Source organism: Pezoporus wallicus, unplaced genomic scaffold (genome assembly GCF_028554395.1).
Source record: "Pezoporus wallicus isolate ANWC-B61680 ecotype Strahan unplaced genomic scaffold, APGP_CSIRO_Pwel_v1 contig_3058, whole genome shotgun sequence".
Lineage (NCBI taxonomy): Eukaryota > Metazoa > Chordata > Aves > Psittaciformes > Psittacidae > Pezoporus > Pezoporus wallicus.
The window spans coordinates 5,206,758-5,217,887 of record NW_026641153.1 but is presented as its reverse complement, the minus strand read 5'-3'; the positions used below and the strand labels follow the sequence as shown (position 1 = coordinate 5,217,887).

At 42.5% G+C, this 11,130-nt stretch overlaps 1 protein-coding gene across 3 annotated transcripts; it reads left to right on the top strand.

The window, feature by feature from the left end:
* The first annotated feature begins 967 nt into the window (after positions 1-967).
* On the top strand, positions 968-10,543 carry SUV39H2 (SUV39H2 histone lysine methyltransferase). 3 transcript variants are annotated; one of them, XM_057422470.1, is made up of 7 exons: positions 968-1,013; positions 2,018-2,163; positions 3,132-3,803; positions 5,571-5,717; positions 7,442-7,571; positions 8,105-8,220; positions 10,144-10,543. In XM_057422470.1, exons 1-6 carry the CDS (start codon positions 995-997, stop codon positions 8,212-8,214), a joined length of 1,224 nt encoding a protein of 407 aa, XP_057278453.1. In that variant the 5' UTR covers positions 968-994; the 3' UTR covers positions 8,215-8,220; positions 10,144-10,543. The 3 variants fall into 3 exon arrangements, with proteins under 3 accessions (XP_057278453.1, XP_057278452.1, XP_057278451.1); XM_057422468.1 differs by lacking the exon at positions 968-1,013 and adding an exon at positions 1,485-1,810; XM_057422469.1 differs by lacking the exons at positions 968-1,013; positions 10,144-10,543 and adding an exon at positions 1,484-1,810 and having other exon boundaries at positions 8,105-9,324.
* The last annotated feature ends 587 nt before the right edge of the window (positions 10,544-11,130 follow it).

Here is an 11,130-nt window from a genome sequence, read left to right as displayed (position 1 = left end):
GAGAACTCCAGGAACTCGCCAACAAAGTTTAAGTTGACAAGCAGGTATTCTTTATTGCAGTGCTGGGAGATCACAGGGGATAGCTCCTCTAAGCGTGTCTCCCCCAGGCATCAACCAGACTGCAATTATATTGTCCTTAAACATACATATTCATTAGATCACATACATTACATCATACTTCTTAGACAATGCCTCCTGTATGCATACAAAAATGGGGTGGTGGGCTTTTGGACACCCGGTGGTTATTTCTTCATCACTTTGTTTTAGGATCATTGTCATATCAGTAACCACCAGGTCTTTCTGGCAAAGCTTATCTTAGTAATTTTGTTTTCTCTATAGTTGCTAACAAAGCCTAACGTTCTTGAGGTTACTTATTTACAACCGTATTCTTCAATCAACCCCATTTTTCAATCAGCCCCACTCGTCAGTGCTTTAAGATCTCTTCCAACCCAAGCCAGTCCATGATTCTACATTATCTCATATAAAACTCAGACACAACACAGAGCAAAGGATGCCTGTCTGGAGCTGAAGAGACCAGTGTTCAATTATCTGTTTCTCTACAGCCTTCCTAAACTGTCTTATATTTGCAGAACGTGTATTTCAATATTCTTCAACAGATGCTGCATAGCATAGATCTAACCTCACTGCAGATGCCTATACTGCATGTCTTACGAGCCTGGGCATGGAGATTGAACGTGTGAGGCTTCCCAAAGCAGAGGCAGTGCTGGGAAGGTCCTCCCTCCTTTACCCTACGGCCTCTGATGTCCGCACACTAAGCGGATATCTCACTCGTTCCTGTGTGAAAACAAAGGGCTCCTGTGACCCCCCCAGAGCCTCCTCCGCGCCGCTCCGCGAGCCCTCAGATACCGTTGCCGCCAACGCCTTTTGCGTGACCCGGGGGGCGGAGCCGCGCAGGCGCGCAGACGCTCTCTGCCCCCTTCCGGAGCGGGGCGGAGCGGAGCGGCGGGGGTGTCCTTCCCTCCCCCTCCGCAGGATGGAGGGCTGGCGAGGAGGTGAGGGAGCGGCGGTGTGCGCGGGTGGCGGCCTGACCCGGCCCGGCCGGTCCGGTGTGACTGCCTCCCGCTTTCCTTCCCTCGGTGCTGGGCGGGGAGGTCTCTCCTTCTCTGTCGGTTGGTGGGGGCCTGCTGCAGGTTCCCCTCCCCTTTCACCCAGCTCGGGACCATTGCCGCTTCCCTCCCTTTCCCCGTCCCGCTCTTAGCTACCCGGCCGCGCCTTCGGGGGACTCTACCCTGAGGGAAGGCCGGGGGGCGCCTGAGGTAAATATGGAGGGCGGGAGGACGGGAGAGGCGTTAGGGCCGCGGGAGAGGCGTTAGGGCTGCGGGAGAGGCGCCCGGTGCCCCCTGAACCCGGAGGTGAGCGGCGGGGGGGGCGGGGCGCTGAGGCGGGAAAGCCCCGGGGTGGAAGTCACGGCGCTGCCGCACCGCAGCTCCCGGGTCCCGTTCCGGTCTTCCCTCCCCCTTCCGTCCATTCCTTCCCAGCGCTGTTCTCCGGGCTCTGGCCGGGAGCTGGCACGATCTCCGTCGCGTCCCTTTAAACCCGCCGAGCTGACCAGGCAGCCGGATCCTTCTGGAAGAGCGCTGTGGATCCCTTCTTTTCCTCGTCCGGTCACCATGGTTGCATCGCAAGTGCTTGACTCCACTTGAGTAACTGCAGATATTTGGCGGGTTTACTGAAGAATGTGGCCATAGTTCAGTTACGGGATGCTGTAATGGCAGGGAAGTGGTTTCTTAGTGCAGCTTTCACCCATGGAAGTCTGTGCCCTCCAAAATGTTTGTTGTTCTTTGTAAATGTAAGTACTGAACAGAATGAAGGTGCAGGGAGGGAGCCGCTGACATGTTCTTCTTCACCCGTTAGAGAAGGGCTGAGTTTGACGCTGTAGTTGTACAAGAGACTCGCGCTATCGCCAGTGACAATGTGGGGGCTCTGGGGTAAGGCGTAATGATTTCGATTCAGCCGAGACATTAAATAGGATTCTCTACCAATTTTCTTATTGTAGCTTGGTATGTGCCATGTCTAGCTTCACTTGAGACCCTCCAAGAATTATGTAGGAAGGAAAATCTCACATGTAAATCCATTGGAATCACCAACAGGAGTCTAAAGAGTTATGAGGTGGAATATTTGTGTGACTACAAGGTAGAAGAGGTAAGAGAAACACAGACCGATTTGATCACTCTTTCAGCTGGAATTCAGAAGCGAGCCGAAGGTAGTTTTGCTCTTAACATAAAGCTGCAGGCTTGTGAGGACAAGGCTTTTGCTGACGTTGAATGAAGTATCTATAAAACTTTGAACTGTAAACAGAAAGTGGTACAACTGCTGCTCTGGGCATGTTGAGGGAAAGGACTTTGTGTTTTCTGAACCTACAGAGATGTTAGAGTATGAAATGCTTCACCTTTGCATATCTAGAAGTTAAGCAAGATGCTGATGGTTTTAGGTTGTAGCTTGGTATGTATCAAGATGCTTCTTTATTTGCAGGTAACAGTCTGTATTCCTCCCTTGCCTGTTGTAGTGTGTTTAATGAGGAGTTAGGGCCATGTGCTGCAACTGGATTCCTATGGCTTCATCTTGCCAGTGAAATTCAGTCTCAGGATTTGGCCTTGTAACAGTTATTTAGCCTGCTTTAAAACAAGTATTAAATGTATTATATACACAATATTATGTGTTTTGAACAGATTACTCTTTTGGGAGGACAGTTAATATGGCAAGGAGTGATTTTAGAGATTTTTTTCTAAGTTTACAATTATTTCTGTGTGTGATACCACTATGTCCTACTTGTGCATATGAGTTATACAACTAAGTTGGCATAACTGCCTTAACAAATGAGCTTCCTCCAGGTATGCTGTTTGCAGTCAGAGTTCATCTCAGCTGTTTATTTCTTTCCCCTTAGAGATGATACGTAAAGTGTCCAAAGTTGTGCTATAAGTTAATGTGCAAACAGAAAAGTTGATTTTCTTTTCTTTTTCTCCCCAAATCTAATTGCTATGGGGACATCAAGGCCTTCTGCACTGCATGCTGCTGCTTAACTCCAGAGCTCTTGTGTTTGTATACTCTCTGATGCTGGATTGCGGCAAAATGAAATGTGGCTAAACCTGTATCTGTTTCTGTATTTCAAGGGCACAGAATACTATCTTGTGAAATGGAAAGGATGGCCAGAATCTTCAAATACATGGGAACCTCAGAAAAATCTGAAATGCTCATTGCTTTTACAGAACTTTCTTAGTGACAAGAATGAATACTTGTCTCGGGTGAGAGAAGGCAAAGCACTGAAAATGAGAAACCATGTTAAAGCTTTGAATCCTGCGGTCGCAGATTACATTGTAAAGAAGGCTAAGCAAAGAATAGCACTTCAGAGGTGGAAAGAAGAACTCAACAGGAAAAAGAATCATAAAGCAATGATCCTGGTAGAAAATACTGTGGATCTCGAAGGCCCTCCTTTAGACTTCTACTACATTAATGAGTATAAACCTGCTCCAGGAATAAATGTGATAAATGGAATAACGACTGGCTGTGAATGCACTGACTGCCCTGCTGAGAAGTGCTGTCCAAAAGAGGCTGGATTTATTTTGGCTTACAATAAACAAAAGAAGTTGAAAATCCAGCCTGGCTTGCCCATCTATGAATGCAATTCCTTTTGTAGGTGTGGGCCTGACTGCCCTAATAGGATAGTACAGAAAGGTACACCTTATTCTCTTTGCATCTTCAGAACTAGCAATGGCCGTGGTTGGGGAGTAAAAACCCTCCAGAAAATTAAAACCAACAGTTTTGTGATGGAGTATGTTGGAGAGGTATGTATTTATCTCATCTAGATGAGTTATTTACAGTAAAGGAAATGTTGGGAAAAAATCTTGATGCGCTTTCTCTCAGTTTTAACACTTCTTGACTTCTATTATATGATAGGTAAGTCTACTTTTAGGTAGAGAAATAGAGTAAGTAGGCATTCAAGATGACTGTCCAGAGTGTTCCTCCGTTCCAAATCAGCTGTAAAAGGTTCAGTGTAAAGAGAATACTTACCCCATATATGACTACAGAATTATTTTAGGCACATGTTCTAATAGTATTTCTAAAAACAAGTCCTTTTCTTTCACAGTAGTCATAGTCTTTATCCTTCCCTGATCATCCTTATTACTGTAGTTTTTGCTGTCCTCAGGCACCATCATTGCCATACTCCCCACCCAGTGTGTCAGTCCCTTCCTGTTTTGTCTGAACTTTTAAGGTAGTATATACAAACATACTGCTTTTGATGAGCAACAAGAATAAGACTTGTAGTGTGGACATCACTTGTTTACTCAATATCCTCCTAGTTCAAACAGAACTGTAATGTTATAAAAGACTGATCTCAAGTTACTCTTGAGATTCTGTACTGCCTTACATTCATCTGGTCCAACCTCTGCTCAGCTTCAGGGCTCCTTGCAGCCTCTCTGATCCAGTCTGGTGGGATTTCTGCCACAGATTTGCTTTGCTACCAGGTTGACTCGGGAATTCCTTCTGTCCCTTCATATAAATGTTCATGGTGTTAAACTGGCCTTCCTCCTCCCCCAGATCTCACTTCTCATGTTCATACCTTGCAAAGATGCAAGAGGTCAAAGTATCTCTGAGGGCTTAGTGCAGAAAGATGGTATAATTTTGGTGCTTAAAGGAAAGTGTGTATTTACACTTTCACCTAAATTTACTTACTCCCTACTTCTAAATTCTCAAATCTGATCTGTCAGAAAGATTTTGGGGGGGATTTTTGTCCAATTCCACCACATTTTGTATCTGTCTGGCTGCCAAATTGCGGTTTCTTTGCTGAACAACAGTGCATGTCGCTTCACGACACAATGAATGTAACAGGTTGTAGATGAAGTTTTTTAAGTTGTTGCTTCTTTCAGAGGTGACTAGTTCTCTGGGGATTTTGTGGATTTCCACCTTGTATTAGTCTGATTGCATAGCTTCAGCTTTGTCTGTCAGAATTGTCATGAACAGGATCTTTCATTGCAGCCAGAAATAGCAGAAAGATGCTTATAGGGAGGGAGGAGATGAAAAGTGGGCTGTAAATGTGACTGGGTTAAAGACAGATACATGTTGGTCTTTGTTCAAAGGGAGAAAGTTAAAGTTTATTTTACATGAAGCAAACAAGGCTTTCTGGGTCTAATGGCAAAATTGCACTTTACAGAAATTTCCAAGCAAAAAAAAAATAGGTTACATCTGTCATCATCAAAACTCTGAATAGAAGGTGCTGATATCTTTTTCTCCCTAGACAAGGTAGTGCTTTGCATCAGCTGGAGATAAATTACATCCAGAGGAGCCTCAGTCATGGATCAGTTTAGCTGCATGTGTGTCTTCTTTATTTGTAGAATAGTTCACGATGGAAGGGACCAACCCCCCTGCAATGAGGGGCATCTTCACTGAGATCAGGTTGGAGATGGAATTCTGGTTCAGCATCAAAAAGTGACTGTGGAATTCTTTTACCAAGTAAAAACTTCTCTAACTTGACTGTGATACTTGTTTTAATTTAGTAATAGTTAATAATATGATGCAGGTTTTGGTTTTTCTCTCTTTTTTTTCTTTTTAAGGTGATCACAAGTGAGGAAGCAGAGAGACGAGGCCAGCTGTATGACAACCAGGGAAATACATACTTGTTTGATTTGGACTATGACTCAGATGAATTTACAGTAGATGCAGCTCGCTATGGAAATGTGTCCCACTTTGTGAATCACAGCGTAAGACCATGTTTTGTATACTAAGAATCTGGTGAATTACCCTGATTGTGCCAGAAATATCTTCTCCTGCTTTAAGCATATTCTTACCATAGGCACGGTGTTTCTGAAGTAGTTTGTTTCATACCAGCACGGTCTGGTCAGGTAGGTGACATGATAAATAGAAAGGAATATTTAGCCTTAGAGGGCAGTAAGACTACCTACAAAAGTCTGGGAATGAGACGCTGCCTGAAGAGGGCACCTGGTAGGACAGGGGTTGTCACTGAAGACAACCAAAATGGGGTTGGTCTGGCTGTGTTTTCTTCCAAGTAACTAAAAGAACTTAATAAAAGTACTTAATAGAAGAATCAAAGATGCTAGGAATGGATGCATTATTCTGTAGCAGGGAGGAGAAGGGGTTATGCTGAATTTCATCCTTCAGATGTTGGTAGAGGAGAAAAAAGAAAATTCATATGCTTTCATAATCAGGCATTAGAACAGGCTTCCCAGGGAAGGGGTGGAATAACCATTCCTGGAAGTGTTCAGAAAGCCATGTAGATGAGGCCCTTAGTGACATGGTTTAGTGGTGTACTTGGCAGTGTGGAGGTAATGGTTGGACTTGATGATCTTAAAGGTCCTTTCCAACTTAGTGATTCTATGATTCATTGATATTTCTTCTCTGTAGGTACTTTTTTTCCACCTAGATCTAAACTTGCCAGAGAACTCTAAAGTAAATTTTAAACAGGGCATTTTTGTAGCGTTTTATTTTGTGTTTAACTGAAGTACCTAAAGCAAGAAGGCTCAGCTGCATTTGTAAAGATGCCTGAACTGAAAAATGTATTATTTCTCACCAGTATAATGTTTGTGAGCTATGCAGTCAGTGTTCTACAAATACAGTAAATTCACGTCTTCAAAACTGTGAGCTAATGGTGTTTGTATTTTATGCAGGGAATTGCCAGGGAGAAGGGTGAAGAAGAGTTTTAGGTACAGACAGTTGCTTTTCACTTTTGGAAATGGGAGTGAAGTGTTCTCAGTGTAATTGTAAAATGTCATACTTCACTTCTGATTCTTTAATGTGAGATATATTTTACTGTTAAAGAAGCATGCAGGGTTTAACAGCCTGTCTCAGTGACTACTGATTTCTGACACTTACTCCAGAGAAAATGATGAAGTGGTTTCTAGTTCCTGCTTAGTGTCCTTTATCCTTCTCTTGCCATGTAGCCCATGGCACATAATTCAGAAGCCGAGCAATTGAAGGTAGAAATTCATGCATGAAAATATTAATTTATGGCCTGGAAGCAATGTTTAAAGCGAGATACAGATGGGGAGTGTGTGGTGCTTGAAACAAGAGGTTGGGTTTTCTGCCAACTGTAATCCTTTTTATGGGTTTTGTGGGTAAATACTGATCTCTAAATGGAGCTTTAATTGTTTTCTTTGTCACCGTTTTTATTTTTTGTCATCTTTTGAAGGTATCTTCATTTGGGCTTTTTTTAATAAGCTGTTGCATGTAGTCTACGTGCTGTGTAAGGGCCTTCTTGAAAGGATTTGCCTCTCAGCTGTGAGTGTTCTCCTTAAATGCTATTTCAAGAATGTGATTTGTTGATTTCAGAACATAACTTACTTCAGACTTCTGTTGCTGAGAGCAGAACAAGTCCTTACTTTCCTGTGACCATGGTTTACTTAAGCACTTGATTGAAACCCGATCTGTGTTTTTCCTAACAGAAACCACATTAATTTTTGCCTTACAGTGTGACCCAAACCTTCAAGTCTTCAACGTGTTCATCGATAACCTCGACTTGCGTCTTCCTCGAATAGCACTGTTTTCTACACGAACTATCAAGGCTGGAGAAGAGTTAACCTTTGACTACCAGATGAAAGGTCTGCAGGCTTTAATGCTGTTCTTGCAGGAGGTTTGGGGCAGTGGTGGCCTTTGTTGCAGCTTGACTGATGATAGTATTTTAGTGCATCTCCCTAAGATTGTAGAGCAGCCATCATATGTCATTGTATGTAGATTGTCTGCATACAGTCTGACATGCAGACAAGATTGTACCCAGGAGCTTTAGCTTTTGGCTCCTTCAGCACTGCTAGCTCACAGCAAGGGGCTGTGGTCAGGATGTCTGCCAAGGCAAATTATAGGAACGCTCAAAGCAATGGTTAGGCTACCATTAAAAAATGCTTTCCTTTATTTACATTGATATTTCACTTAAACTATTAAATAAAATCTGCTAGTTACAGAGACAGTAGGAACAGCTGGGTTGTCTAAGGCACCATTCTCTCTTGATTCTGGTGTCTGTAGGCCTGGGCTGGGGATGTAGGTCTTATGATGCAGTTCAGGCTGGAAGAAGTACAGTCCAAAGCTGACTTCAGTCTGTCTTTCAGAACTTCCTGACTTGTGTTTATCTGTGTTGCAGGTTCAATAGATCTGACTTCAGACTCTGCTGATGGTCTTAGCCCATCCAGAAAGAGGATCAGAACTGTGTGTAAATGTGGAGCTGTGTGTTGTAGAGGATATCTCAACTGAGTTCGGGTATCCAAAGTCACAGATACTTTGTTCTTTTTACAATGTGTTCTAAGAAGACTCTTCTTTCACACATATATTCAAGTATTCTTACATCCAGTGTAAATAAGTACAGTGAATGAAAGGCATTATGTTTGTAATTGAAATGTCATTGGCCAAAAAGAGATGCAGTGTTTCAGGCAAATAGAAAACTGATAATGGGGATTAAAAATTGTCTTTTCTAGCACTGCTCTTTAGGAAGCAGGAATATGTGTGCTGAGAAACCTCTTGAAAATATACCTTGATTGGAATACTAGAGTGTGAGCTCACAGCCATAGGCCAATGGGGAGCTGATGTCAGCAGGATGAAGTGACATTACTGTGAGAAGTCTGGAGACATTTGACTTGAATCCTAACTCATAGCTGACGCTTGTTTTGCTGCTTTTGTTGCATAAGGAAAAGCTTCACGAGATAGCAATAACATTTGTTGTACTGACATGGAGGATTAAGGGCAGCGGCCATCAGACTGTGTCTGAATGAAGCTTCACAGGAGCACAAACTGTAAAGTGCCATTGAACTCAGTGCAAGTCAGGCGGTTGGTCTGAGCAGATTCCAGATATAAGATGAAGGTCCTGAATGTTTTTTAGGTGACATTCTGTTATTTAGAATTTTTACACGTAGGAGTTTCTTCAGTTGTTACATTCTGATGTTTAGGTAGGATGCTGTAGGAGCTCTGCAGCTCTACAGGGAGTTTGTGAGCACTGGACTATGGGTAGTAACACAAGCTGGCTGTTAGCAGTCCTTGTTGAAACAAATTACTGGCTATGGTTTGGCAATAGATAACACAATAGGGAGAGAAACCCATTGCCTAACAAAGCTGATGTGCTCAGTTATTCCTTAGGTGCACAAATACCCTGGGAGTTGACTTATATCCACAACTGGTTTTGATTAAATTTTTACATACTGTGACTATTTTTTATCTAGTGACAGACTTCTAAGATACTAGGCCTGTATTTGTTGCAAAAATGTTAACTTCAGTGAAGTTAGACTAGGGGTGAGTTTACCCATTTTCTGTAGACATTTGTAAGATGTTCTTGAATGTAAAGGCTGAGAAATGTACTGTTCTTCAGCTATATGAGTTGTATGGGTTTTTTTTTCCTGATCATCTTAAAGTTGTCTCGATCTATTCATAATGTATGCAAAGTTTTGCTTGGCTTCATGAACACAAAGAGCAGTTGAGGTAGGTTATGAGGGCAGTTAAAGCCAGGGATGATCTAAGTGCTTTATTCTCATGGATTAAAAGCTTGTCAAACTTGCACATTGCTTACAAATCATGTTGATAGTGTAAGGGAGAATAACGTTGCTCCATCAATGGATGCTATGTATCATAGGTCAGCTCATCACCTTTATAAGGTGCATGGCTGTTGGCTCAGGTGAATGAAGTCAAGTACCCAGCATAGATCTGTTTACTTCATTTGTTAGAAAATGCCTTAAATGCCTCATTAGTTACTAGCACTCCAAAACAAAAAGCACGTTGGTTGTTCACTAAGAAGCACAATTGATCCGGCTCTTTGGCAGACAGTGGAATTTTATACACTACTGGCCAAAGTCAGCTTTGGTTGGGGTGAAGAGTGTGGGCCACTGAAGTGCTGTGTCAGCACTGTCTCACAAAGAGATGTGTTGAAATAGAAACTTTATCTGTTTAATGACTAGGAGAAATTTGGCTTAGAAATGAGAAGGATTTGATGGTACCAGGCTCACCTGTATCCACGCACTTGGATCAGTGCTGAACGCAGTCAGTTTTTATCATTCCACATCCCTAACCATTTCATTTAATATATATATATATATATATATATATATAAAGTTTAAGTGAAATGTGGAGCTTTAATGTCAGCAAACTCGAGATGATCTTATATCATTTGGAGTTGTTACTGTTTTCTCTTGCATGTAGCCCAGTGGAGTGACGCATTCCACATGGATGGAGTCTGCAGTCTCCAGCTCCTTAATCCACTGCTATCTGCAGCCTTCCCTGTTGGAACAGGATGGAGATAAACTTCGTAGTAGTTGTACATGAGTTCAGTGGCTGCCTTGTCCAAGGAAAGTGTGTTACCATCAGCGCTGGATTATTGCTGCTGTTCCCTGAGGTTCTGTTACCTCTTGTGTGATAAATAAAAGCTTCTTAATTTATATCCAGGAGGTAACAGCAGTTTGTATTTATTTGCAGTAAGACCACATACCCAGTTTCCAGTTTAGAGCCTTGAACAATATTTTGTACTCAGATATTCCCAGAGCATTCAGATTGCGATCAGTGAATGAGCTTAACAGGACACTGTGTCGCTTTTAAAATTCCTCCTACTGTTGTTAGGAGTTTTGGGGGGGGGGGGGGGGGGGGGGGGGGGGGGTTGCCAAATTGGAAAAGAAGAAAAAGCTATTTTCAGTTTTTTAAGGAGCTTAAACCAGCTGAGCTTCTGTTCTTGTTCTGCTTTGTGGTCTGCAAGCATCAGCAGGGCTACCAGCTCAGGTGTGTAGATGTACCTCTTGGAGGCTGGTCACCTGTGAGCTCACCTCTCACTGCTCTTCTGTTGGCTTTCATTTTAATTTTGGTGGGGTTTTGGTAGCAAATCTAAAGCTGCCAGATCACCATAAGAAAAGCTCTTGTCTATTTATTTAATCTCAAAAGTTAAGTCAATCTTTTGGTTCTTTCTAATGTATGGTTTAGGACTGTGTGCATTAGAATATGCAGTTTGTAAGCTCAGGAACATTTTCTTTTCAGGATATGTAATCTCTAGTATTGCTATCTTCCTCTAGGTTTTGATAAAATAAATTAAATTTAGTTTTTCTCTTGTTGTTGTCATTCTTAACCACAAAAAAAAAAAAAATAATCTTAACCTGCCACAATGAGCTGGAGCAGCAGGATTTAAGACTACAACCTCTTAAT

What these genes read in the sequence shown, in the direction of transcription:
- SUV39H2 (XM_057422468.1), top strand. Translation starts at nt 1,789, where the DNA reads ATGTTTGTTGTTCTTTGTAAAT. An exon ending in CCCACTTTGTGAATCACAGC is followed by an intron (nt 5,718 to 7,441) that starts GTAAGACCATGT and finishes TTTGCCTTACAG; the next exon opens with TGTGACCCAAACCTTCAAGT. An exon ending in CTTTGACTACCAGATGAAAG is followed by an intron (nt 7,572 to 8,104) that starts GTCTGCAGGCTT and finishes TCTGTGTTGCAG; the next exon opens with GTTCAATAGATCTGACTTCA.